The sequence below is a fragment of the Dermacentor andersoni genome, chromosome 8, assembly GCF_023375885.2.
Source record: "Dermacentor andersoni chromosome 8, qqDerAnde1_hic_scaffold, whole genome shotgun sequence".
Lineage (NCBI taxonomy): Eukaryota > Metazoa > Arthropoda > Arachnida > Ixodida > Ixodidae > Dermacentor > Dermacentor andersoni.
The window spans coordinates 13,079,441-13,106,539 of NC_092821.1; the positions used below are offsets into that span (position 1 = coordinate 13,079,441).

Here is a 27,099-nt window from a genome sequence, read left to right on the forward strand (position 1 = left end):
TTGTTCTATTTCTTTTGTCGTCATCATTGATCTATATTAGGTGCAGGTGTGTTAGTGTTTTTGTGTTTATTTTAATTTTGTATCGCGGTCAATCGATAAATGATTTTTTTTTCTTTCTTTCTCCCGACTCTGGCGTCTTCACTGGGTTAGCTTGAGTACAGAACGACCGACCGGCTTGTATACACCGTCGACAACTTCGCGCCGACCGAGAACGGGTGACAGGCCGTGACATAAACACATGCTCTGAACCACCTCCGAAGTGGCGTGCAAGACAATAGCAGCAGCAGCGTAAAAGTCAAAGGACGAGGCAAGGACAGCTTCGCTTTAGAAGGAATTGCGCAGAGGGTGGATATTTGTCTTACTTAGTTTCTTTCACTAGATTCACTGAAGACCGTCGCACTGTACAGCGGCGTAAAAAACACTGCTTCTTCAACTGTGTGCTGGGCTCGGAGGAAAAACATGACGAATGTCTGACAATTATTGGCTCCACTTCTGCTACGTAAATGTGCACCCAAGGCATAAAACGGGATTGCGTTTGCATTCCGTCCCCATAAAATGAATAGTCACAGTGGCAAATCGAACCCACGGCTTCGTGCTCAGGAGCAGAAGTTCATAGCCAGTGAACCGTCCTTCACGTTTCCTTATATGTAGATCACACCTTTTGACGAGTGCTACTTGTGTACGAGTGACGATAGTGGCCGTTGTGGTAAACTCTGACGCATACTAAAGAAAGTGCGTTCCACTGTGCCTTCATACATTTCTTGTACTTCTGTGTGTTGCAGTGGTTGAACACAACGAAAATTGAAATACGCTCGACAATTTATGTTCTTTCACTGCCATTGCTTTTCGCCTTTATAGTGTGTGGAGTATGAAAAAATTGCATGTGTGACTAGAATGAAACAGGAATTGAGACAAGTAGTTGACGTATCATTAGATTTTTACTAATTTATTTTCGTGCCAAGCCTGTTGACAGTTTTGCTGTCGCACAATAAAGGGCTGCTTTTCGCCTGTTGCAGTCAAGGCATTGAAGCTGGCAGACTTGGTGGAGTAGCTATTTCTGAGGGTGCATTTAGTCGAATCAAGTGACTCTTTATGGATAGCAGGAGAATTTAGCCAGGCCATCCCACTAGAAGGCCAACAAAAATGCTGGAATTTCGTTGAAAGCGTGGACGGCCTCTGGTGCAATTATTGTGCATCTAAAGAATGTTTTATAGCGTAACTCCGTGACGCCAAGTGTACACGCCTTCTCATGTCTTGGACGTGGTATTTAAGCTTTATGGTCGACGCTCCAAAGCTTATATGGCATTGTCGCAATCGCAGAACCCAGGACCATTCTGAGGTTCAACCATCAGTCCGCGCCTGCAGGAAAAAGAAAAGAAGCAAAAACACACTTAAGTGACTCAACCATCCATACTAACATACTGCTAACATCTATACTAACATCCACTTACATCGGAGTCTTCACTCGAACTCCGAACATAGTGCTATATTGCAGTTGCAGACTGTTGTACGCAACCGCAAAAATACGATGGCGACGATTTTTATGGTACAAGAGGGCGACGCGACAAGTGCACTCGAAGGGATGGTGAAGCTTAATGAGGATGACAATGGAGTGAAGGTATTACGAAGACTACGACGGCATCGCGGTCGATATAACATGAAAATGATGATGGCATAAGGAAACACAATGGCGAAGAAATCAAGGGCAAAGGAAGTGAAATCAACCTGCAAGTGTGCAAGCTTGGGTGAGTTGGTAAAGGTTATTTTGATGACAGAGACACCGCACATATACTTTTCAATGCGATTAGCATTCTTAGGGTACTTCATGCGTTTTCCGAAGGCTCACTGTCTCTCTGTTTATTTCCCTTAGAACCTGGGTCATTCAGTAGGTCATGTTGAAATCGGTGTGGCATCTGGCTACTCTGCTGAGGGAACAGGGTCCGAAACCAGCTTTCGGACAAACTTGGTTCACTTGGTAGGTAGCAGTCCGTATCTATGTGCCCCTTTTCAACGAACCCTTTTGACTTGACTTTGGTCACTGGAGATGTGACACTGCGCATGTGTTACTAGGTATGCACCGCTCACCTATAAGGTTATTTGCCCCTGACTTGGAGCACTGGGCATATGACATTTGATCTGCAGTGCTCTTCAATGAATTTATTCGACGCCAACTGAGTCACTAGGTGTGTGCCAGTAAATGTGTTCGCTCTTCACTGAGTCTCTTTGACGCATCCGAGACATTTTCTATGTTTGCTCTAAGGCGAAAAGCAATGAAACCATATGTCACCAGAATTAAAGAACAGATAATCACCTACGAGCAGACCACTGCTTTGGAGGACTCATAATAATCACGAACTCTCCGAGAGTCCTCATTTCTTCCATCTGAAAAAGAAGCTCACCATCACAACAGATGTCTTCAGGTTTTTATCCGCAAATTCGAGGCGTGCGTCTGGCAGAGCGATGCGCCCCCTCTCTAAGGCACTGTTCCTCGGCCTCCTAAGCTATAGCTCCGCTGTAAGGGTTAGCGCCAGTACGGCCAACCACCGTGTGCTCCAGTCTGTGCAAGTCCAAGGTTTGCGTATATGGGTTGGCCTACCCAGGTGTGCATCCAGGGCAGCAATAATAGCCATCGCTTGTGAACATTCAACTCGGTGCTTTAAGAATGCACGTAAGACATTTCGCCCGACTTCCATCGCATAACATCGCCTCCCTTCCTGCCTCTAGATTTTGCCCACCGTTTAGCAGGATTCTCGCTGCCAATCGTGGAACTATACCGTCAAACCCACGCCTTCAATATGATCATTTCTATGACTGTGGTGCCTCCAACCAATCCATGCCATCTTTATCATTTCTGGCGTCAACAAGAAAATGGAGATGTCATCTTTTTCCCTAAAACAAAACGTACTTTTCTTCCAGCATGAGAAGCAATAAGAAAGCGTCCACGTTAGCTAAGATGGTTCCGTTTCTTCCAGAAGGTGAGCTGGAGCAGTGGTAATACCTGAGAAATCTATCGTAATTCAATACAAGACGTCTCACATTGCATCATCGACGGCTGCAGAACCAGCAGCGATAAGTCCTGTTCTGGAACTTATTGGCCACGAATCATCACAGCCATTGTTCATCTTTTGTGACTCGAACGCAACTCTCCAATGTTTGCAGGCCCTGTCCTAATATGAACCTAACCTGCAAGTTGTCGTCGACATCTGCCTTCTTCACCATCACGCATTCGACAAGGGGCACAACATAATCTTATGGCGGATCATCATCATCATCAGCCTGGTCACGCCCACTGCAGGGCAAAGGCCTCTCCCATACTTCTCCAACTGCCCCGGTCATGTACTAACTGTGGCCATGTTGGCCCTCCAAACTTCCTAATCTCATCTGCCCACCTAACTTTCTGTCGCCCCCTGCTACGCTTCCCTTCCCTCGGAATCCAGTCCGTAACCCTTAATGACCATCGGTTATCTTCTCTCCTCATTACATGTCCTGCCCATGCCCATTTCTTTTTCTTGATTTGAACTAAGATGTCATTAACGCGCGTTTGTTCCCTCACCCAATCTGCTCTTTTCTTATCCCTTAACGTTACACCTATCATTCTTCTTTCCATAGCTCGTTGAGTCGTCCTCAATTTAAGTAGAACCCTTTTCGTAAGCCTCCAGGTTTCTGTCCCGTACGTGAGTACAGGTAAGACACAGCTGTTATACACTTTTCTCTTGAGGGATAATGGCAGCCTGCTGTTCATGATCTGCGAATGCCGGCCAAACGCACCCCAGCCCATTCTTATTCTTCTGATTATTTCACTCTCATGATCCGGATCAGCAGTCACTACCGGTCCTAAGTAGATGTATTCCCTTACCACTTCCAGTGCCTGAGCTACCTATCGTAAACTGCTGTTCCCTTCCGAGACTGTTAAACATTACTTTAGTTTTCTGCAGATTAATTTTTAGTCCCACCCTTCTGCTCTGCCTCTCCAGGTCAGTGAGCATGCATTGCGGTTGGTCCCCTGAGTTACTAAGCAAGGCAATATCAACAGCGAAGCGCAAGTTACTAAGGTATTCTCCATTAACTCTTATACCCAATTCTTCCCAATCCAGGTCTCTGAATACCTCCTGTAAACACGCGGTGAATAGCATTGGAGAGATCGTATTTCCCTGCCTGACGCCTTTCTTTATTGGGATTTTGTTGCTTCCTTTATGGAGGACTACAGTGGCTGTGGAGCCGCTATAGATATCTTGCAGTATTTTTACATACGGCTCGTCTACACGTTGATTCTGCAATGCCTCCATGACTGCTGAGGTTTCGACTGAATCAAGCGCTTTCTCGTAATCAATGAAAGCTCTATATAATGGTTGGTTATATTCCGCACATTTCTCTATCACCTGATTGATAGTGTGAATATGATCTATTGTTGAGTAGCCTTTACCGAATCCTGCCTGGTCCTTTGGTTGACGGAAGTCTAAGGTGTTCCTGATTCTATTTGCAATTACCCTAGTTAATACTTTGTAGGCAACGGACAGTAAGCTGATCGGTCTATAATTTTTCAAGTCTTTGGCGTCCCCTTTGTTATGGATTAGGATTATGTTAGCGTTCTTCCAAGATTCCGGTACGCTCGAGGTCATGAGGCATTATGTATACAGGGTGGCCAGTTTTTCTAGAATGATCTTCCCACCATCTTTCAACAAATCTGCTGTTACCTGATCCTCCCCAGCTGCCTTCCCCCTTTGCATAGCTCCCAAGGCTTTCCTTACTTCTTCCGGCTTTACTTGCGGGATTTTGAATTCCTCTAGTCTGCTCTCTCTTCCATTGTCATCGTGGGTGCCACTCGTACTGTATAAATCTCTATAGAACTCCTCAGCCACTTGAACTATCTCATCCATATTAGTAATGACATTGCCGGCTTTGTCTCTTAACGCATACATCTGATTCTTGCCAATTCCTAGTTTCTTCTTGACTGTTTTTAGGCTTCCTCCGTTCCTGAGAGCTTGTTCGATTCTATCCATATTATACTTCCTTATGTCAGCTGTCTTACGCTTGTTGATTAATATCGAAAGTTCTGCCAGTTGTATTCTAGCTGTGGGTTAGAGGCTTTCATACATTGGCGTTTCTTGATCAGATCTTTTGTCTCCTGCGATAGCTTACTGGTATACTGTCTAACGGAGTTACCACCGACTTCTATTGCACACTCCTTAATGATGCCCACAAGATTGTCGTTCATTGCTTCAACACTAAAGTCCTCTTCCTGAGTTAAAGCCGAATACCTGTTCTGTAGCTTGATCCGGAATTCCTCTATTTTCGCTCTTACCGCTAAGTCATTGATCGGCTTGTTATGTGCCAGTTTCTTCCGTTCCCTCCTCAGGTCTAGGCTAATTCGAGTTCTTACCATCCTATGGTCACTGCAGCACACCTTACTGAGCACGTCCACATCTTGTATGATGCCAGGGTTAGCACAGAGTATGAAGTCTATTTCATTTCTAGTCTCGCCTTTCGGGCTCCTCCACGTCCACTTTCGGCTATCCCGCTTGCGGCAGACGGTATTCATTATCCGCATATTATTCTGTTCCGCAAACTCTACTAATAACTCTCCCCTGCTATTGCTAGTGTCTATGCCATATTCCGCCACTGCCTTGTCTCTAGCCTGCTTCTTGCCTACCTTTGCATTGAAATCGCCCATCAGTATAGTGCATTTTGTTTTCACTCTACCCATCGCCGATTCCACGTCTTCATAGAAGCTTTTGACTTCCTGGTCATCATGACTGGATGTAGGGGCGTAGACCTGTACAGCCTTTATTTTGTACCTCTTATTAAGTTTCACAACAAGACTTGCCACCCTCTCGTTAATGCTATAGAATTCCTGTATGTTATCAGCTATATTCTTATTATTCAGGAATCCGACTCCTAGTTGTCGTCTCTCCGCTAAGCCCCGGTAGCACAGGACGTCCCCGCTTCCTATGGCGGATACCGGGTCACTACTGAATTTCTGGTTATGAGAGTGCGGGTGACGCTGCTCGATGCGCCCATGACGGTGTCCACTGTATACAATTACCTCTGTAGAGAACAAATGCAGCCACAAGGCTTGGCTGGCTCACGCGTAAAGACTTACAAACGCCCTGTGAACACGAGTACGTTTACCAACACACGTCTCCGCAAATTGTATCCATATCTGTATCTCGGTCCAAACGGAAGCGACATTTCTGTGGCAACTGTGGCTCGGCCTGGCCTACACGAACGCCCTATTCCTGAACCAGTTTCATTTTTTTCTCGCAGCTGGACCTTTTAGGCATCAGATCAGTTCTCACAATTTGCTAGATTCAGCATTTATTTTATGTAGAATTCAGTGTAGTAGAATAAATACACACAGCTAGCTATAAGTTCATGCACATGCTACCGAAATGTGCGACTTCTTCACTAACCACACCGGGTAACCTTAGGGAAACGTCAATACAAAAATGCTGCGTTTCTTGCGCCTTTGAAGTTATCGTTTTTATTGTAATGGGGACTTTCTTTCTTTTCTGAAGTTTAATCTACTGATGCTGTTTAATTTACAGTTTTGCTCAAGATTATCTTTCAGAAAAGAAGTTGCCCACATGACTTAAAATACAGAGAAAGAAATTTTTTGTCAGAACCAACACCTTCGGAATCTTGGTCAACAAGTGCGACTGTTCGAGTTGTGTAGGGAGACAGGCCGTCACATTGGAAGATACCAGCATGAAAGGCTTGCGTCCAAGATGAGAACCCACGAAAATTAGGAACTTTGGTGGAGGCTTGCTTTGTGAGGGTAGGACAGAAAGTCAGGCCAAGTACCTCTTTTACAGACTACAGGTGATGGTGAAATAATTTCAACATGTACATGGTGAAGCATAACGGCAAGTCGGCCTAGTTGGAACAGATTCATTTTTTGTATATGTTCTTTAAAACAATTTTTAAATTGTTTGCACGCAAAAAAATTTAAAGAAATGTACAAGGTGTGGGAGGGAGGGCCGGAAGCAGGGGGTGCCACCACGGCAAAAACTCGTACCTAAATACTACTAGATGGTGCCCTTGCTCTGACGCCGTAAAATGCAAGTGCGGAATGCTTACTCAAAAATGGTGCAAAGAACGGCAAGTCTCTCAGATCACATGCACTTTACACAAGGCAATGACACAAAAATTTTGTTTCCTCGTGAGTTTTTTTAGGCAGTGGTATAATTACGGTACAAGGACTCAATTCCTTGAGTGACGCCAGTAATTATTTACAAGACCTCTTATGCGACTCATTCAAACTAGCGCACCAAGTGCAGTGCGATTTCAATTGTGAAAAAAGAGACTTTCGGGTCACCGAAATTATAGGTGGTGGTCATTGGGTGCGACAAACTACTAAAGGACGCGCCTTCAGCCCGGGGCGGGAGTTGATGACCATAAAATGAGCTCGTTGTCTAAAGCTGTCATAGTGGCCCTTGCAAACGTGTATTCTCATGAAAACACAGCATAGGCCGCTCACCCCTTTAGACCCGGCGAGAACTGAATGCAGTGCTTTCTGCATCATAGTCATAGTGTATGTACGCGTCCGTGATGTTTGGCACTGCAATACTGCCATATCAGGTTTCAGTGAGATGAACAGTCCTGTTTTCTCTCGCCTGAAGCTTTGCTATGCTTGGCGCACGTTTAGAATTCGGCAGCATTAAGAAACTTCCTGTTTATTGTGCGCACAAGCGAATCAGGCTCCATAGCATTATTACTGGGCCAGTAGCTACTCAATCAAGAAACAAGACAAAGGTTTTTTTCCCGTACTCCGTTAGGACAATGATAAATTATCTTTTTCTGACCAACCATCACGTACACGGACAGACTACGTAAGACATCTGAGAGGTTTTCAAAGCCAGTTACCCTTGATCACAGTGAGTGAAAGTGTTACCAGGACTGTGCTTCGTGTCATTCCTTAAGCGCGAAATATCGGATACTGCGTGCTACGGTAAGTGACGTATGTAGAGATTGTGTCTCTGAGCAACACACCATTGAGGTGCAGCGCACCACCGCCATAAAAAAAGTCACGAAACTGGATCAAGTAACCTTACACCCGAATATTTATACTATCAAAGTTAAACTACTGTAACTTTTCGATGGGTTACATCGATGCACACCATTTTATTGAGTAAATTTGGACCCTTCGCTTTTGAGCTTTTAGATTCTGATAAAAAAACGAGAATATAGCGTTTCTTTACTCCAAAGCCCCCTTTTGATGAGTCCGTACATATGAGCAAGAAAACCTAATTCCCTTAATAGTTGTTCATGGCTAACTGAGCCCACATCTCGGTGTATTCCTTGATTGCATGATGCTTCAGTTCAGTAGAGATTGATTTGGGGCTAGTATGAATAGCGGAATTACAATAAAGAAATGCCGAGAGAAAGTGAACAAACATTTATTTTCAATACCTATTTCCAGGTCTGAGTTATAGGGTAACACAGACTCTGAAGACGACGTGCACAGATGAGAATGCGCTAAATGAGTAGCAGAGGGGGGGGGGGGGGGGGGCTTACTCGTTTATCCTCGTGTTTATGCCGTGTTTATGCCTTACTTCTACAGCACTGTATTCTAATTACGGTGCAGTAAATTGGTGGGCTAGTTGGTGCAACATTTTGTGCAAAGGTGTGTGGCAAATTGGTACAGGAGATAAGTAGAACTCGAACGCCGTGCCGTTCCAGGAGTGTTACGCAGTACGTGGCGAGATTGTCGCTAAGCTTAGTTTGCGCTAGCAATCAACCAATAAAGATAGCTCGGAACGCACGAGAGCTGCAGACAATAAAATATCGAGATGAAGCCCCGTATGCCAGCTCGGGCGCAACCTGCGCACACCGCCTGCTCTTTTCCAACACAGAAGAGTGGGCAATGTTAGCGCCAGCGCCGCTTATTGTTCTCAACCCAATATTATCATCATCATCATCAGCCAATTTTATTCCAGTGCAAGACCCGCTCCACCTAATTTTCTTCTGTCCTCGACAGCACTTCCCGTCCCTTGGCACCCATTCTGTAACTCTAAAGGCGGAACCGCATGGCGCGATTTCAGGCGCGATTGACGCGCGGATGGTGGGACGCGCGCGTCATTTTGACGCGTGCCCAGCATGATCCGCCACGAAATCGCGCCGCCGCGTGCTGCTGCTCGGAGTAGAAAAAAACGCGTCGCGCGGCGCGTCCACCAATCAGAGTTCAGGTAAGGCACGTGGCATTTGGTCACGTGGCATTTTGGTTCTTTTTTTGCCACCAGATGGCCTTGCTCTCTGCGCATCTCGACGGAACCTCCTCGGCGGCACTTTTTTTTTTTTCTCGGCAGAACTGGCGCGCGCGTCAAGGAAAACATGTGCTACCGTAATTTCGTTCGCGCATCGTGTTCACCTAAAATGAACAAAGCAACCTTCAACGAGGCCCTAATAACTAAAGTGGAGAAGCGTCGCGTCTCATCGCTAATACTGGCAAGACAATTTGCTAATAATATTACCAGTGTATGGTGTTAGCTCTCTTCTCAACCAAGCAGGCCGCACCCACATGTACCTCCTGACCCGCATTTTTTCTTGCTTTAGTATCAGCATCCCCCTTAATAGTAGCAATCGCCTCTTCTGCTCGGTAGTAAGCGGCCGACCCTCCTTTTTATATGTGAAGTTGTAAACAAGCAGCGGCTTCTCAGCATGCGGAAGGTACATAGTCGCAGTTTCGCACACAATATTGCTGCTTGAAATTAAGCTTGATAAATACACTTCGGAAAGAAATGTCGCTGTCTAGTTACACTCAGATTATTTTTATTGTAGTGTTCTGTAAGTTTAAGGGCATATTATATATGCGGTAACAGAGACAATATATGTCTTTGAGAGTTATGTTGTCTGGCAACCCGGAAAACGCGGCGCGAAAGCGCCGCTCCTTTTTTTCGTACGGGTGCTCGCGCGTCGGCGGCAACGCGGGCGTTTGCCGCCCGTCGCGTTTTTCGCTCGCGAAAAACGCACCATGCGGTTCCAGCTTAATGGTCCACCTTTTGTCTGCTCTTCACATTACACGGCTGGCCCCGCTTAATTCTTTCTCTTAACGTCAATCATAATATCAGCTACCCCCTTTGCACATTGATCCACACCGGTCTCTTCCTGTGTCCTTACATTAGGTCCGGCATTTTTCGTTCTAGCGCTCTTTGCGCAGTCCTTAACTTAATTTCGAGCGTCCTTAAACTCCTTATGCCACTTCTATAAGTTAGCACCGGTAGAATGCAATGATTGTACCCTTTTTTTTTCTACTAAAGTGGTAAGCTTTCAGTAAGTATCTGGTAATACATGCCTTATGCACTCCAACCCACTTTTATTCTTTTGTAAATTTTCTTCGCATGGGGCGCTGTCCGCTCTGAGTAGCTGACCAAGGTAAACGCGCAGAGTCTAGAGGCTGTTTATCATGGATTCTTGTTTTCTTTCCAGGCTATTCAACATTACATTTATATTCTGCATACTGATCTTCCATCCTGGTCTTGTACTCTCGCTGTTATTGCCCTCAATCATTTGTTGCAATTCATCTTCAGTGTTGCTGAATAACGCAATGTTATCTGCAAACAGAAGGTTGCAGGCATATTCGCCGTTGATCAATCCTACTATGCCTTCCCAGTCTAATCGCTTGAATACGTCGTCTAAGCATGCAGTGAATAGCGTTGGAGATATTGTGTCTCCTTGCCGAACTCTTTTCATGATAGGTAATTTTCTACTTTTCTTGTGGAAAACCAAGTTACCTGTGAAATCTTCGTAGATATTTACGCAGTGATTCACGTATGCCTTCTGAACGCTTCGATTACGTAACAACTCCAAAACTGCTGGTATCTCTACTGAATCAAATGCTTTTCCGTAATCTGTGTAAGCCACATAAAGAGGCTGATTGTACCCTCCAGATTTCTCAATTACCTGATTGATGGCGTAGATGTGATCACCTTCTCTTGCCGCGTATCCCTGATACATGCCTTGCAAGACCATTTCAACTTCATCGATAGTTATGTAAGGAGGGTCTGCAACCTGTTCAACACTACTTCGAATGAGGGTAGCGTGACGGCTCTGGGCACTCTATAGGTCAGCATCGAATTATTTTGCTGCTTTTACCATATCGTTGAAATTTCTTATGAAATTGGAATTTCTTTCTGGTGAAGTCGCATCAATTTACGATAAACAAACAATTTGAGCAGCTTTAGCTAACATTGTGCAATCGAAACATTTTTTTTACTATACGCTTGTAACCGAAGTGCATTTTGTATTTATCACTTTACTGCCTAAATGTTATATGAATTTATCATGATGTTGTAATCCCTACCTAATGCTCTATAATGAAAAGTCTTTGTACTTATACATTATAACTGGTTCTATTTGTCTCTTTTTCTATGAATAAATAAATATATATAAAAATCAGTTTTGACAGTTCAGCGAATTCTATCAGATGTCTTGAGTGGACATTTTCTCGCTTTGTCGTTTTTTGTTAGGTCTATGGTTATATATGGTTAGGTCTATGGTTAGGTTATATGGGAGAGTTCACATAATTGTTGCCTTGGTGCCTTGCCTCCCACTTAACTTGCTGTTTGTTAAATTCGCCTACTTGCGGTTTCCTTCATTACCTCTGTGTTATCTTCATTGTTATGCTATAAAACTGCATTTTTGTTATGGAGAACCAGCCTGATTTTGCATGCGTTAACCAATAATGCCTCTAGGTTGGTCTGTTTCTTCTTGAATTATTTTGCTATTTCTCTCTTCAATAGAGAAATCCTAGAACTACTAACCTATGGCCGCTGCCGTCTAGCCAGTCTAACACATACAACCTGCAGTATGCTGGGATCGATAGAGACTATGAGGTCTGTTTCTTTTCTGGTTTCTGCATTAAGGCTTTTCCAGGTCCACTTCTTGATCTTCCTGAACAAGGTATTCGTTCTCCGGAGCATATTTGTTTTCCGCGAATTCTACAAACATCTATCCACTAGTGCTCCTGGGTTCGATGCAGTAGTTGCCAGTTGCTTGTTCCGCAGCTTACGTTTTGCCCATTTTTGCAGTGATTTCGCCCATGACTACAGTGTTTGTGTTAACACCTTTGCCTTTGCCAGTTCAACATCTTCATAAAACTTTTCTATATCTTCTTCACCGTGACGCAAGGTTGTAGGATAGTCTTGCATGACCTTTATTCTATATCTCTTATTCAGCTTTATTGCAAGGACTGCTACCCTCTCATTAAAGCTGTAGATTTTATCAATATTTCCGACTATGTCCTTATGGATTATAGATTGTACCCTTTATTCTCTATGATCTGGAAGCCTGTGCAGTAGATGATGTGGTCGCTGGTCAGCACTATATAAGCCTCATGAGTTATTCTAATCTTGGTAAGGCCAATAATATCTCAGGCAATCCGTGATATTTCCTCAAGGATCCCTTCTAAGATAGCCCGAATCGAGAGAATTCACGTAATAAACATTGCTGGCTACAGTTTCTAGTCGCCACCTGTCTAGACCCATAGATTCTTAGCACCCTCTGCCACGTCACAGGTCTGACCACCGCTTGGTTAGGTGCTCCGCAGCCGTTGGGGGTTAAGGGCCATGGGTTATTGCAAGAGTCATGAGGGATGTAGTGGCCGAATGCTGCACAAGGGAAGGAAATCCCTTTTCTTGCGAGGGAGTGTTTTGTTGAAGCTTAATGGGCTTTCCTACTTTTCTTGCAGTAGGAGTGGTATAGCCCCACTGGCTCCCGGCAATGTTTTCTTCTCGGTGTCAGGTGCGACTCAATACCTGAAAATGTCGTGGACTGGACGAGGATCCGAACTAACGACCTTCACATCAGAGGCCCGGTGTTCTACTTCTGCTCCACGTCACCACCACCGAAACATCATAACCACCACCAACAACAACGCAATATCCTAAAAAATTGACAGTCACTTTAGCATACGCCACAGAGGGTCAAGGCCAAAGCCTGCGAGCTCAAGATACATTGAATATCTCACTTGACATTCTCATTCGAGTGCAAACCAGCCGTGGTTGCTTAGTGGCTGTAGTGCTGGGCTGCTAACACGAGGTCGCGGGATTGAATCCCGGCCACGGCGGCCGTATATTGAAAAGGGCAAAATGCGAAAACCTCTTATAGATAGATCCAGGTGCACGTTAATAACGCCAGGGTGTTCAAATGGCTGGAGTCTCCTACTACGGCGTGCATCCTAATTAGATAGTGGTTTAGGCATGTAAAACCCCCAAATTAAATTACTAATTCGAATACAACACTGTGGCGGATTGGGCTATTCGCTACATACTCGGCAGGGCAACAGCGCGAAAGGACGATGGACAAGAGAGGGAACACACAGCTGCGGTGGAGCGTGTTCCCCTTCTTGTCCTTCTTTTGGTGCTGTTGCCCTGCCATTCGAATGCGTTGTTCGTTTTTATTACTTGTTTTCTCCCACCAACTGTTGTAGGCTCGAGCGCCTTAATTGACCATACCTTAATTACCTGTGCCTTAACTTTCAGCTAATTAACACCAAAGATCATGGATTATAGTGCACGAAATAATTCTATATTCTTTAAATGTACCATAATTACCTTCGCTTTAATACCTAAGGCCGTGGGTTCGACTTTCACCTAAGCTCGATGGTTCGGCTCCCATCGAAGGTCGTGGGTTTGAGTGCCTGAATTAAGTCTAGCTAATTACCTTTGCCTTTTTGGGGGCATGATGAGCAGGATCGCAGCCAGCTGGCAAAGAAAAGGATGACGAACGCGTGAGCTGTGGTAGGAACGCGTCTGCGCAAAGCGAGCTCACATGACTCTCCTTACTACAGGCCGCGTTTTGCAGACCATGGGGAGTATGAGACAAAGATTTTCGCAATACCCGGTTTGTCTCACTATGTAGATACACACTGGGCGCAAGCCGCTGGCCGCACCCTTCTTGTGCGTTTCGCCCGTGTCTCCCTTTCAGACGTTGTCTGTCTATGCACCTTCCAAATGGCCATAGCAGGCCATTGCAGTGCAGGCCATAGCCTTCACTCGCGGTACAATGCAAAATGTAATATATTGCAAATTATTGGAAAGCCCATTCAGTGCGCGTGTTGCACGTTATGAAGTGCTTGTCAACTACAACGAAGCACCGTATAGAAAGACAAGAGAAAACATTCGTTATCTTACTGACACACGTAACAACACATCGGGCGTAACGACAAAAAGTTGCCAATGGTTTGAATATGGGACTCCTTTTTCGGCCACCTGTGAGGCGACGCCAAAGTGACGGCAATCCAGCAGTAAATCTAAGTAAGCCAACAAGACTACACGCGTGTCAATGGCTAAATTTCGTGCCTTGACTCCATTAGCTCATCACACCTGAGGCCAGGCCTCGCGAAGAACCCGCACTTTGCCCAACTCGGCCGCTCCTGCATAGCACTGTCATTCAAGTACCTTCCACAATAAACTGATCGATCATCTTTCACCCAAAATTAATGATTCTACCTCCTCATCCTGCAACGATGCTCTTCCAACCTGGGGGCCGCTTCTTCCACGCTATTCACCGAAGCTGGACTCCACAGCCGTTCGGCTGCCGCCGAAGCGCGGGGCCTGCGAGAGAATGCAATGAACGGAATTCGCATATTCAGGGTAAATCAAGGAAAAGAGGAAGCAAAGAGCAAGGCTTAACCTGTTTACTTTTTCGGCGCCTAGCTGCGGCCTTTCAAGAGGCAAAAGATGACAAGGTACAGGGATTGTTTTTTGCGTGGAGCAATGATAATTGCAATGCCATGTTTTATGGTGTATCTGAAAATATCTGCCTTCCCTTGGCAGCAGTTACTCATTTTCTCAATTCCATTTCTACTAACATTATTCAAGTATTGCTTAAACAGAATCCAAGCTTTTCCCCGCCTGTTAGTTTGGACGCTCAAGGTTTGCTCTCTCCCGTTCCATAGAATGGAATGGCAGACCCGCTTTTCTGGATAGATACAACCTAGCAGTTATCTTTGTTATCCCAGATGAAACTAGAGTACCTGGGACCATACGCTGGTCCAAGGTGCTATAGAAATTAAGTGGTGTTGTATCCTTTATTGTTTCAGTTTCGTTTCTGTCAGTGTACATATTGTCATCGTCATTCAATATGATTTCCTATATAAGTGGCTTTACTGTGACGAATAAAGAGGGTTGCATACTGCGCTTGCGTGGTCCAGTGTCATGCGTCTGGGCTGAGCCAGACACCACATATTGGCGACGAGGGTCAGTATCGGAGCCATGCCGCTCGGGTGTTTCCCAGCACCGCCCCCTTTCTTGCCTGCACCCGGCGACCCGGCTGTGCCTTGGCAGCAGTGGAAACGCGTATTCCTGAATATTCTGGAGGCCATTGGCGGCGATGAACTGAAGCCGAAGCGTTGCAAGGCAATTCTGCTAAACTCGCTCGGGGTTGAAGGCCAGCGAATATTCTACAGCATCCTTGCACAAGGAGCAGACGTGACCACGGACGCCAAGGCCGAGGACAAGGTGGACCAGTTCAAGGACGCGCTTGCTGCACTGGATACGCATTTCGCGAGCGCTACGAATGATTTGGTGGAGCGGCGCCGGTTTCGCCAAAGACAACTGCCTGGTGAGACCTTTCAAGCATTTACAAACAGTCTTCGGGAACTTGCGTCTACTTGCAATTTTGGCAGTGCTACCGATAGCATGATTCGAGACCAATTACTGGAAGGCACTTCGTCACGAACAACCCGTGAACGCATGCTTTATGAAGGGTCTTCGCTTACACTGCAGCGTGCTGTTGACATCGGGAAGCAAATTGAGCAAACGCAACAAGAGCTCGGGGAATTCGCGCATAGCACTGTGAACAAGATTCAAGATGTGCGAAAAAGGTCAGACTCTGAGCAAGGAAGTTGCTACAGGTGCGGCTCGTCATCGCATATGGCTAACTCGACTGCATGTCCGGCGAGGAACAAGCGTTGCCACTCTTGTGGAAAAATTGGTCACTTTTCAAGCATGTGAAAATCGAAGAAAAAGAAATATGCCGTTCGAAAGCCCGAGAAGGCCAACGCCGTCACGGTACTTCAAATCGGTGACCGTAATGCGTCGGCGAAAGATATTCGAGCCAACATTTCTATCGGGAAGATAAGATTGTCGTTGCTTGTCGACACGGGCGCTACGGTTTCTTTGCTCAGTGAAGAGCACTACCACAAATATCTAGCCAACACCTACTCATTGCGACCGCCGACTGCCAATTTGTGTAACTATTCCGGAAAACAAATCAAGTTAAGCGGTTGCTTTCTTGCTGACGTATCTTACAAGGGAAACAAAGCCAGTGTGCTTTTTCATGTCACAACCAAGGGCACTTCGCTGCTGGGGCTTAATGCCGTTCGGAGCCTGGGAATCACTATCAACGGCTCAACCTTGAATTGCTGCCAGGTGACATGCCCTGATTCACTGCCTTCAGAATTCACGCACCAGTTTGCGCACTTGTTCACGGAACAGTTAGGGCATGTGAAAGGCTTTGTTCACCATGTTAAATGCCGTTCATCTGTGAAACCAGTCGTTGCGAAGCTCCGACGCCTGCCGCTCACGCTACGGCAACAGGTATCGGTAGAGATACAGCATCTGCTGGCCGAAGATATAATTGAACCTGTCAACGCATCGGAGTGGATTTCACCGATCGTCGTCGTGAGGAAGAAGGACGGTTCGATTAGGTTGTGTGTGGACCTACGTGAAGTGAACAAGGCAGTAATTGCCGATGCTTTTCCTCTTCCGCATACAGAGGAACTACTTCATGAACTAGCTGGAGGAACGTGCTTCTCAAAGCTCGACTTAGCGTCGGCGTACCACCAGCTAGAACTGACTCCAGAAAGTCGGGGACTAACCACCTTTATCACACACGAAGGATTGTTTCGTTTTAAGAGAGTGTGTTTTGGCCTTGCATCTGCCCCTTCAGCCTTTCAGACAATGATGCAGCATATTTTGAAAGATTGCAAAGGCGTACTTTGTTACATTGATGATGGGTTTGTGTGGGGCAAGACACGTGAGGAGCACAACAAGAATCTACACCAGGTGCTAAAACGCATTGGTGATTCAGGTTTGAAGCTCAACCAGAAATGCACATTTGCTGTTTCAGAACTATCCTTTTTAGGGCATATGGTGAGCTCAAAAGGGCTCACACCATTGCAGTCCAAGGTTGACGCTATTGTCAAAGTGCCTGCTCCTCACGATGTTGCCACTTTGAGGTCATTTTTGGGTCTCGCTGGTTACTACGCTCGGTTTGTGCCGCGATTTGCTGATCTCGTCGAGCCGCTTAGAAGGCTCCTGCGGTCTGGTCAACAGTTCACGTGGGATGATGAGGCTGAGCGTAGCTTCCAGCTTGTTAAGACAGCTTTGTCTTCAAGCCCAGCCATACAAATGTTTAACCCAGACCTTGATGTAATTGTTACGACAGATGCTTCTGATAAGGGACTGGGAGCCGTTCTTCAGCAACGCGATGGTGATAGCGTACGCACGGTAGCCTTCGCATCGCGTGCCCTGACTCCTGCTGAGCGGAAGTACTCCGCTGGGGAACGTGAGGCCCTTGCTTGTCTCTTCGCGTGCGAGCGCTAGCATGTCTACTTGTGGGGTAGAAAATTTTTGTTGGGTACGGACCATCAGGCACTGGTGACGTTACTTTCAGCTGCCGGTACAGGACGCCGACCTTTGCGTATATCCAGATGGTCAGCTCGACTTTTGTATTATAACTTCGACATAGAGTACCAAAAGGGATCGCAAAATGTCGTGGCCGATGCGCTTTCACGCCTACCTCTTGACTGTGATTCGCAGCAGACGATGCAGGAAGAAATTGTGTCCGTTGTATCAGAGTGCCTAACAAAGGAACGGCTGCAGGTGGCCACTGCTGCAGACAGCACACTGCAACAGGTTGTTCTGCACGTGGTACATGGTTGGGCGCCTAGAAAAGCTTTGCCAGCAGAAGTAATGCCGTACTTTAACGTGCGGGAAGAGCTTTCTTTCGTTGATGGCCTTTTGATGCGCGGCGAGCAGGTAGTCGTGCCGAGTGAATTAACCTCGCTCCTTGTTGGTTTTGCGCACGAAGGTCACCCAGGAATTGTGAGGACGAAGCAGAGACTGCGTGATCTTTACTGGTGGCCGCGTTTGAATAAACAGGTAGAAGAAGCAATCCATTTTTGTCATATCTGCCAGGCCGCGGACAAGTCCGCTAAACCGTCGTTTGCACCGCTGCAGCCGGTGACGTTTACAGCGCTACCATGGCAGAAGTTAGCAATGGATATAGTGGGACCGATTGACTGGGCCCCTTCAAAGTGTAGGTACATGATATCGCTGATCGATTATCATTCCAAGTGGCCTGAGGTTGCCTTTTCATCTACAGTGACGTCACAGAGTGTGGTCGATTTTTTGCAGACTGTGTTCAGCCGAGAAGGCTATCCGGAAGAAATTGTCACAGATAATGGGCCTCAGTTTAGATGTTAGCACAATATCTGCCTGTTCAAACGCGCTGGCGCTAAGGGCGCATACTCTCGCGCAACCGCGTAACAAGGCGCGTACTTCCCGGAACGGCATTTATTGGAGCCCATAGACATGCATGTTCACTTACAGGCACATTGTTTGTGCCTTTGAAGGTTTAGGCGCTGTGACAGAGGGCTCTGGATGGACAACTCTTTTCTATAGTGACTCTCTGCACTCTACCCTCACCGGTGGCCAGAGAGGAAGGCAGTCGCCTTTCACGCCAGCGCTCTCTCCGCTGTATACAACCTTTAAAGCAAATCGGCATATGTACATAGCCATCTGTATTAGCGCCATTGGTGTGCTGGTTAGCGGGTCAATTCTCTACGGAAATACTAAATTACAAAACAAATACTGCGTATAATTTCTGTAGTACACATCTCACGATAAATGCGGACGTTGATGAGATTAGCATTCCATTTATTTTCATTTTATTACCTTAAAGGCCCCAATAAATGGGGTGTGATATAGAGGGTGGGGAGAATAAAAATACATAGTCACAATAACATTAAGCTTTTTTACATTTGCGACGAACTTCGATGAGCACATGATGACAGCAGCGGAATCGCTTTATTAAGGCCGTTCCAGTCTGCAGCTGTGCAAGGAAACAAAAAGAATTTCAAAACATGACAGTGCGTGAGCGTTGACCGGCAACCTGTAGCTGATGGCTGGTGCGGCGAGATATGCGTGTAGGGGGAACGATTTCCAGCGCTGAAGTAATGTAGCAACGTACCATATTGGCAAAATTGTTACTTCGGTTAGAGTGTACTTGTCTTATTCAATGTTCTGTTAACGACATTTTCCTAACTTCTTTGCAGCTAAACGCTCCTCGCTCAATTCACGTCACTTCTTTGCAGCTAAACGCTTCTCGCTCAATTCATGTTCTGGTACCATTACTTTCATTTACCTTTTTTATCCTCAATAGTCAGCTCTTGATGCCGGCTTTGTAATGTGCTTGTAGGTGACGCCCTCAATTTCCTCTTGGCGACCTCACTTCTTGCTTCTTGTTGCGCTTCATATCTGGGCGCATACCCTGTGGCACATTCCCCCCTCTGAAGCGTTATTCAAGGGTGTCTACATACCTAGTGCCAAATGCCCATTTGCTGAATCCTATGGCCCAAGTTAGCGTGACAGAGGTTAGAAACAGACACCATTCCGGGAAGTGCGTGAAGTTCCCAGAGAATGTTAATTGCAGTAATACGCTCACGGCGACAAATATAACCTTTGGAGCAGCACATCATTCTTGTAATAAGGCCAATGGCATTTCTCAGTATAAGAGTTAATCTATTCGCTTACAGTGACAATCATCACCGACAGTTTCTGAGCTTTAATGCAATCACGATTATTTGGGAGCTTCAAGCATTTTCATGTGACTGTCAGCCTGTTTGTCTACAGTAGGTTTTGCACCAACTAGAGTTACTGACACAGCGGTAAATGGGCGCCCTATTCTGTGCACGTTGTCAAAAGTAAAGTTTCACCAACGATCCCCAGCAGTCACCTTTCTGCTCTTCTTAGGGAAATGAGTTCAAAACCAACCATTCGCTACGAGGTTTATTGAGTATTAGCGGGAATCGCAGCAACGTCACGTCCAGCGCAGAGAGCAGCCGAGCAATTCCAGCCAAGCGCGAGTGCGAGCAAGAACAGCGACACAGGCCGTTTGGTCTTTGTCTTTCTCACTTCACGTAACATGTGGCCGCAGTAACGCTTGTGCTCTGTTCATCCTTACAATGGCCCCACGATAGAGGAGTAGCCATCCTGGCGACTCACGGTGACGACACGATAAAGGGATCATTGAATATTGAATATGTCTTTATTTCCAACAGACTGCGGGAGACAGGGAAGAAAAGCTGCAAGTGCAGCTGGAAAAACACCCTGCCCCCTGTGACCATAATACGCTTTGAGCCGGTTGAAGTGCAGACACTCACGACCGCGACACCGCAGATCATCAGATCGAGTCAGAGGTTCGACCATATAGTTTACAGCAGATGTACACGCGACGATATGGTACGGTCCGTAGTACTGAGCCAGCAGGATAGATGAACGACCGGGAACATGAGGTGGTATCCGTGACCAAACGAGGGAGCCAACGCGGAAAATGGTAGTGCTCAGGTCACTGTCATGCCCTCCATTGTGAAGGTACGGGCAAGTTGGTGGCATTTTTGAGCGTACTTGTTAATTGTGATAGGGGCCTAAATTGGGAGGGGTCGAGTTGGTATGACATTACTGTTTCGAGCATGAACAAGGGTTCTCGTCCATACAACAAAAAGAACGGACAGAACCTATAGTCACTTCAGTTGCAGTATTGTAAGCGTAGGTTACAAAGGGGACAACTATGTCCCATTTCGAGTGATACGGTGCGACGTATGTAGTGAGCATGATGCCAAGAATGCGACTGAAGCGCTCAGTTAATCCAATGGTCTTAGGATTGTACGAGATGTGCGGTGGATGACGTGGCACTCGGCAAGCAGGGCTTCAACCATTTGGGAAAGAAAGACACGCCCTCTGTCACTGACGAGATCTAGAGGAGCGCCATGTCGAAGCACGACATTGCGCAGGATGAATAAAGCAACCTCGCGTGCTGTAGCGGCACGCAGGGCGGCTGCCTCAGCATATCGGGTGAGATGGTCAACACCAGCAATTATACATCGGTTTCCAGACGTATTCCACGGGAGTGGTCCATAAAGGTCGATGCCGACGCGATCGTAAGGCCCCGCAGGTCAAGCTAAGGGCTGAAGAGCGCCTGTCGAGCGTTGCGGAGGAACCTTGCGTTGTTTGCAGGCTTTGCAAGCACGAATATAGTTCAGGACAAAGCTGTACATATCACGCCAGTAAAAGCGTCGGCGCAACATTGCACCAGTTTTCAGGACGCCTGCGTGAGCACTCTATGGGTCGGCATAAAGAGCAGCGCAGATGTCGGAGCACAAGTGACGAAGCATAGCGAGAAGCCACTTGCGACCACCCGGTATATTGTTGCGGGGGTAGAGCATGTTGCCTCGCACGGTAAAATGAGAAGCTTGACGGCGTAGCACGTGGGAGGGTGTGATGGTGGTAGAATTCTACAAAGGGTCGAGCATAGCAACAAGCCACGGATCCTTCCGTTGCTCCGAATGCATGGACTCGACGTTGAGCGCTGAGATAGCGGTGTACTGTGCCGAGAGAGATGCTGTATCATGGGCTAGTCGAGAGCGAGAAAGAACGTCCACGTCGGAGTGCTTGAGGCCCGACCTCCATACTACTTGGATATCATACTCTTGCAGCCGCAGTGCCTACGGCCAAGGCGTTCCGAGGGTTCTTTCAAAGTGGACAACCAGCAAAGAGCGTGGTGGTCTGTGGCGACGTAAAAGGGTGGTCCGTAAAGTAGGGTCGGAACTTCCCAAGAGCCCACACTTTAGCCACGCACCATATCTAAGTCGTTGAATAGTTAGTTTCGGCGTTTGTGAGGGTTCGGCTTGTCCTTTGGTTGAGAGAAGTCTAAGGTGTTCCTGATTCTATTTACGATTACCTTAGGAAATACTTTGTAGGCAACGGACAGGAAGCTGATCGGTCTATAATTTTTTCAAGTCCTTATTCTCCCCTTTCTGGTGAATTAGGATTATGTTAGCATTCTTCCAATATTCCGGTGCGCTCGAAGTCATGAGGTATTGCGTATACAGGGTGGCCAGGTTTTCTAGGAGAATCTACCCACCATCCTTCAACCTTCATCTTCTACCTTGTCAGGGTTCGGCTGTTGTAGGCCGAACCCTCACAAGGTTGAAGATGAAGGTTGAGGGATGGTGGGCAGATTGTCCTAGAAAAACTGGCCACCCTGTATACGCAATGCCTCATGACTTCGAGCGTACCGGAATCTTGGAAGAACGCTAACACAATCCTAATTCACCAGAAAGGGGACGATAAGGGCTTGAAAAAATTATAGACCGATCAGCTTCCAGTCCGTTGCCTACAAAGTATTTACTAAGGTAATCGTAAATAGAATCAGGAACACCTTAGACTTCTGTCAACCAAAGGACAAGGCAGCATTCCGTAAAGGTTACTCAACAATAAACCATGTTCACACTATCAATCAGGTGATAGAAAAATGAGCGGAATATAACCAACCCTTATATATAGCTTTAATTGATTATGAGGAAAGCGTTTGATTCAGTCGAAACCTCAGCAGTCATGGAGGCATTACCAAATCAGGGTGTAGACGAGCTGTATGTAAAAACACTCAAATATCTATACTGGCTCCACAGCCGCCGTAATCCTCCATAAAGAAAGCAACAAAATCCCAATAAAGAAAGGCGTCAGGTTGGGAGATACGATCTCTACAATACTATTCACAGCGTGTTTACAGGAGGTATTCAGAGACCTGGATTGGGAAGAATTGGGGATAAGAGTTAATGGAGAACAACTTAGTAACTTACGATTCGCTGATGATATTGCTTTGCTTAGTAACTAAGGGGACCAATTGCAATGCATGCTCACTGACCTGCAGAGCCAAATCAGAAGGGTAGGTCTAAAAATTAATCTGCCGAAAACTAAAGTAATGATTAACAGTCTCGGAAGAGAACAGCAGTTTGCGATAGGTAGCAAGGCACTGGAGGTGGTAAGGGAATACATCTACTTAGGGCAGGTAGTGACCGCGGATCCGGATCATGAGACGGAAACAATCAGAACAATAAGAATTGGCTGGGGTTCGTTTCGCAGGCATTCCCAGATCATCAGCAGGTTCCATCAGCAGGTTGCCATTATCCCTCAAGACAAAAGTGTATAATAGCTGTGTCTTACCAGTACTCGCGTACGGGGCCGAAACCTAGAGGCTTACGAAAAGGGCTCTACTTAAATTCAGGACGACCCAAGGAGATATGGAAAGAAAAATGATGGATGTAACGTTAAGGGATAAGAAAAGAGCAGATTGGTTGAGGGAACAAGCGCGAGCTAATGACATCTTAGTTGAAATCAAGAAAACGAAATGGGCATGGGCAGGATATGTAATGAGGAGGGAAGATAACCGATGGTCATTAAGGGTTATGGAATGGATTCCAAGGGAAGGGACGCGTAGCAGGGGGCGGCAGAAAGTTAGGTGGGCGGATGAGAATAAGAAGTTTGCAGGGACAACATGGCCACAATCAGTACATGACCGGAGTAGTTGGAGAAGTATGGGAGAGGCCTTTGCTCTGCAGTGGGCGTAACCAGGATGATGATGATGATGATGATGATGATGATGATGACGATGATGGCTGTTTTAGACGACAATATACTCGTTAGAGCAAGGCTTGCGTTGCGCGAGCAACGCACCAAGGCTCACGCCGTTTGCATCTGTGTACCTCCGTAGGCTCCCGGGGATCGTAGTGCCGGAGTATCGGAGGATATGTGAGCAATTTGCGTAGTGTCTGGATAGTGTCATCACATTCGGGAGACCTGTTACACATGTTGGTGTCAACGGCGAGAAGGCGCGTCAAAGGAGCAATAACGGTAACGAAATTGCGCACAAAGCGGTGAAAATAAGAACAAAGATCGACCGATGAAGCTCCGGAGGTTCCTGAGCGACGTCGGTTTATCGAATTCAGCGACAGCTCGAAGTGTCGCAGGATCAAGGAGGACGCCGTCTTTGGATACAACGTGGCCAAATTTTGTCAAGGTGCGAACTGCGAAGCGACACTTTTTGATATTCAACTGAAGACCACCGTTTTTTAGACATGTCAAAACTTGGTGGAGACAAGAGAGGTGCGTCGAGAAATCTGAAGGAAACACGACGATGTCATCAAGACATATGCTCCATTTTAGACCCCGAAGTATGGTATCTATCGTGTGCTCGAAAGTTTTGGGCGCATAGCAGAGTCCGAATGACATGATGTTAAATTTTTATAGCCCTTTAGCGGTGACATACGCTGTCTTAGGATGATCGCGTGCGGCCATGGGAACTTGCCAGTAACCAGATCTAAGGCCCAATGACGTAAGGCCGCGCAGTACTCGGCGTCCTGTAAGTACTCGGCACCCTGTAAACAATCAAGTGCATTGTCAATTCGCGGTAAAGGGTACCTGTCTTTCCGTGTTACTTTGTTGAGACGGCGGTAATTGACTCAGAATCGTATAGAGAACATCCTGTTTGCGCGCTAGCACAACTGGTGAAGACCACGGACATTACGATGGTTGAACGACGCCACGTTCGAGCATCTCATTCACTTGATCATTGATTACACGACACTCCGCCGCTGAGACTTCATAAGGGCATTGTCTGAGGGGAGGCTGAGACCCGGTGTCGATGTGGTGGGAAACACTGTCCGTACGACCAAAGGCGTGTTCCGTATAGTCGAATGAAGAGCGGGATCTATCTAGGAGGGACATAAGTTGGTCGCGGTGTTCGAGGGAAAGGTTGGCGTCACCGCACGAATCAAAGGCATCGGTAGAAAATTAGGAGCTCCTTGAAAATGGTGTCATGGCGTCGACCGAATGTCCAGAAGAGGAGACCGGCACATCCCAACAATCCAACATTTTAATGGGTTCGACACAACCGAGGGACTCGTCACGAAGAAGAGGGAGCGGGTGTGCCAACGGTGTTTTGCACGAGCATAATTGTTGCGCAAGCGGCGAATGGACGCGGTAGAGGTTTGCGGTGAAGAAAAGTAGATAAGGGCGTGATCAGCACCTGGTCGTCGGGCACCGATGGACAAAACAAAGGCACCGGTATCGAGATGCTTTGTGACAGATCAGTATTGGCGGCGAGAATAATCTTTAAGGGGGCGAGCGAGGCGGCCGGCTGAGTGTTGTTAAGGACTTACAGAGCGACTTCTGCCCGGGCGCAGTCAATCACGGCACTACGGCGCGAGAGAAAGTCCCATCCCAGGATGACATCATGAGAGCAGGAAACCAGAATTTAATCGTGTAAAGTACGTCCTGAATAACGATTCTAGTGGTGCATGCGGCTGAAGGTTCAACGGGCTCCGTGGTGGAAGTAGGAAGTACAAGGCCAGAAAGTGATATGGTGACCTTCCTGGTCTTACGGCAGAGTCTCTTGTATGACGGAAATGGCAGCGCCTGCGTCCACAAGCGCGAATGTAACGACTCCTTCAACTTGTATTTCTATAATGGTTTGCGACGATAGCGGAGGTCTTGGGAATTTCGACAAGGGCGCAGTTCTTGCGTCCGAAACTGCAGCACTTAGTTTCCCTCGTTAGAAGGCTTGCGACCACGCATCGGCGATATCGAACAGCGGTGCGCTGATGGTGAACGACGGCTGCTGAATTTATTACGACCGCGTCAGAAGTTCGGCGACGGGTTCGAATCAGCATCCTGGTGGGCTTCTGGTACGTGTGGATCAACAGCGACGTGCAGACGTTGCAGGCGGCGGCGACAAAGCACGCCACATGTCCCGCGAGACCGCAGTAAAAGCATATTGGCCGATTGTCCAGCGTGCGTCATGGATCTTGCGGCCGGAAGTACTGAAGGGACATTTGAGGCACCGGGAGAAGTGCTTGGCGTGGTGGCGACGTTGGGTAGCGAAGCGTCATTGGACGAAACACGCCTTCAGCATACGTCAGCCGTAACGGCCTAGGACAAAGGTTGGACAGGCTTCTGGATCAAAGAGAACAGCGAGAGCTGGTGGGCTACCTCTTCACGAAAGAAGGCTTTGATTTGAGGTAGCAGAAACTCGTCCTCAGTCTGCCCGGGAGTAGGCACGAAGTTGGAAAAGGAGGCCACGTGAGGAACAGTTCGACGGAAAGCGCTCGTTGCCGGCGTAGTTCACGAAGTTTTGGCAGTAGGTGACTACGGCTGCGACGGTAGTAGGTTTCTTAGCCAGGGGCATTTGAAAAGCCTTGTCTTCAATGCTCTTGAGAATTTGATTGATAGTCTCTTCCTCCGTCATCGTTCGTCTCCCTCGGTTGCAGAGATTGATGGCGTCCTCGATGTAACTAGTGAAATTCTCGCGTTGCTGCTGCGCTCGTTGGCGGAGGCATTGTTCGGCGCGAAGCTTTCGCATTGCCGGATGGCCGAATACCTCAACGAAGGCAGTCTTAAAGTCATTCTATGTCGCAATAGTGGCCTCATGGTTCCGGAACCAGAGGTGGGCAGCATCCACAAGATAAAAAATAACGTTGGTCCGTTTTGTCGGATCGTCCAATTTGTTCTGGTTGCTCACCCGTTCGTACGACGAAAGCCAGTCGTCTACGTCAGTATCAGCGGCGCCACTGAACACAGCTGGGTCTCGTTGACGAACGGCACCGCAGGTGATTGGTGCAACTCACGAAGAGGGTCGTTTACCGCCGTCGTCTGGCACGGTCGTTGTGGTAGCGGTAGCAGAGCTCGACTCCGGAGTTCCAGGGCGAGGCGTTAGGGTACCCCGCACTTCCACCAAATGCTACAAGGTTTATTGACTATTAGCTGGAATCACAGTCCCGTCGGGTCCAGCGCAGAGAGCAGCCAAGCAATTTCACCCAAGCACCGACGCGAGCAAGAAAGTGGACAATGAGCGTTTGGTCATTGTCTTTCTCACTTCTAGAACCATGAGGCCGCAGTAACGCTTGTGCTATCTTCGTCCTTAAACATTGGACAAATTGGGATCATTGAGCGAGTCGGCATTGTAGCGAAGAAGACAGCCGTCTGCTCCGGCTGCATCGTCAACGCTTCGCTTAAGGACTGAAGCCCTGTGGCTCTTCAA

General features: G+C 47.0%; 1 protein-coding gene across 2 annotated transcripts in view; it reads right to left on the reverse strand.

The window, feature by feature from the left end:
* Positions 1–919: 919 nt before the first annotated feature.
* The window catches only part of LOC126526655 (beta-hexosaminidase subunit alpha-like), a 185,843-nt gene continuing 159,663 nt past the window's right edge, over positions 920–27,099 (reverse strand). For both annotated transcript variants that reach the window (XM_055068333.1, XM_050174522.2), the window contains 2 exons: positions 14,448–14,552; positions 920–1,359 (listed from right to left, as the gene is read on the reverse strand). In XM_055068333.1, the coding sequence (XP_054924308.1) occupies positions 1,296–1,359; positions 14,448–14,552 (169 nt within the window). In that variant the 3' untranslated portion in view covers positions 920–1,295. The remainder of the gene's footprint in view (positions 1,360–14,447; positions 14,553–27,099) is intronic.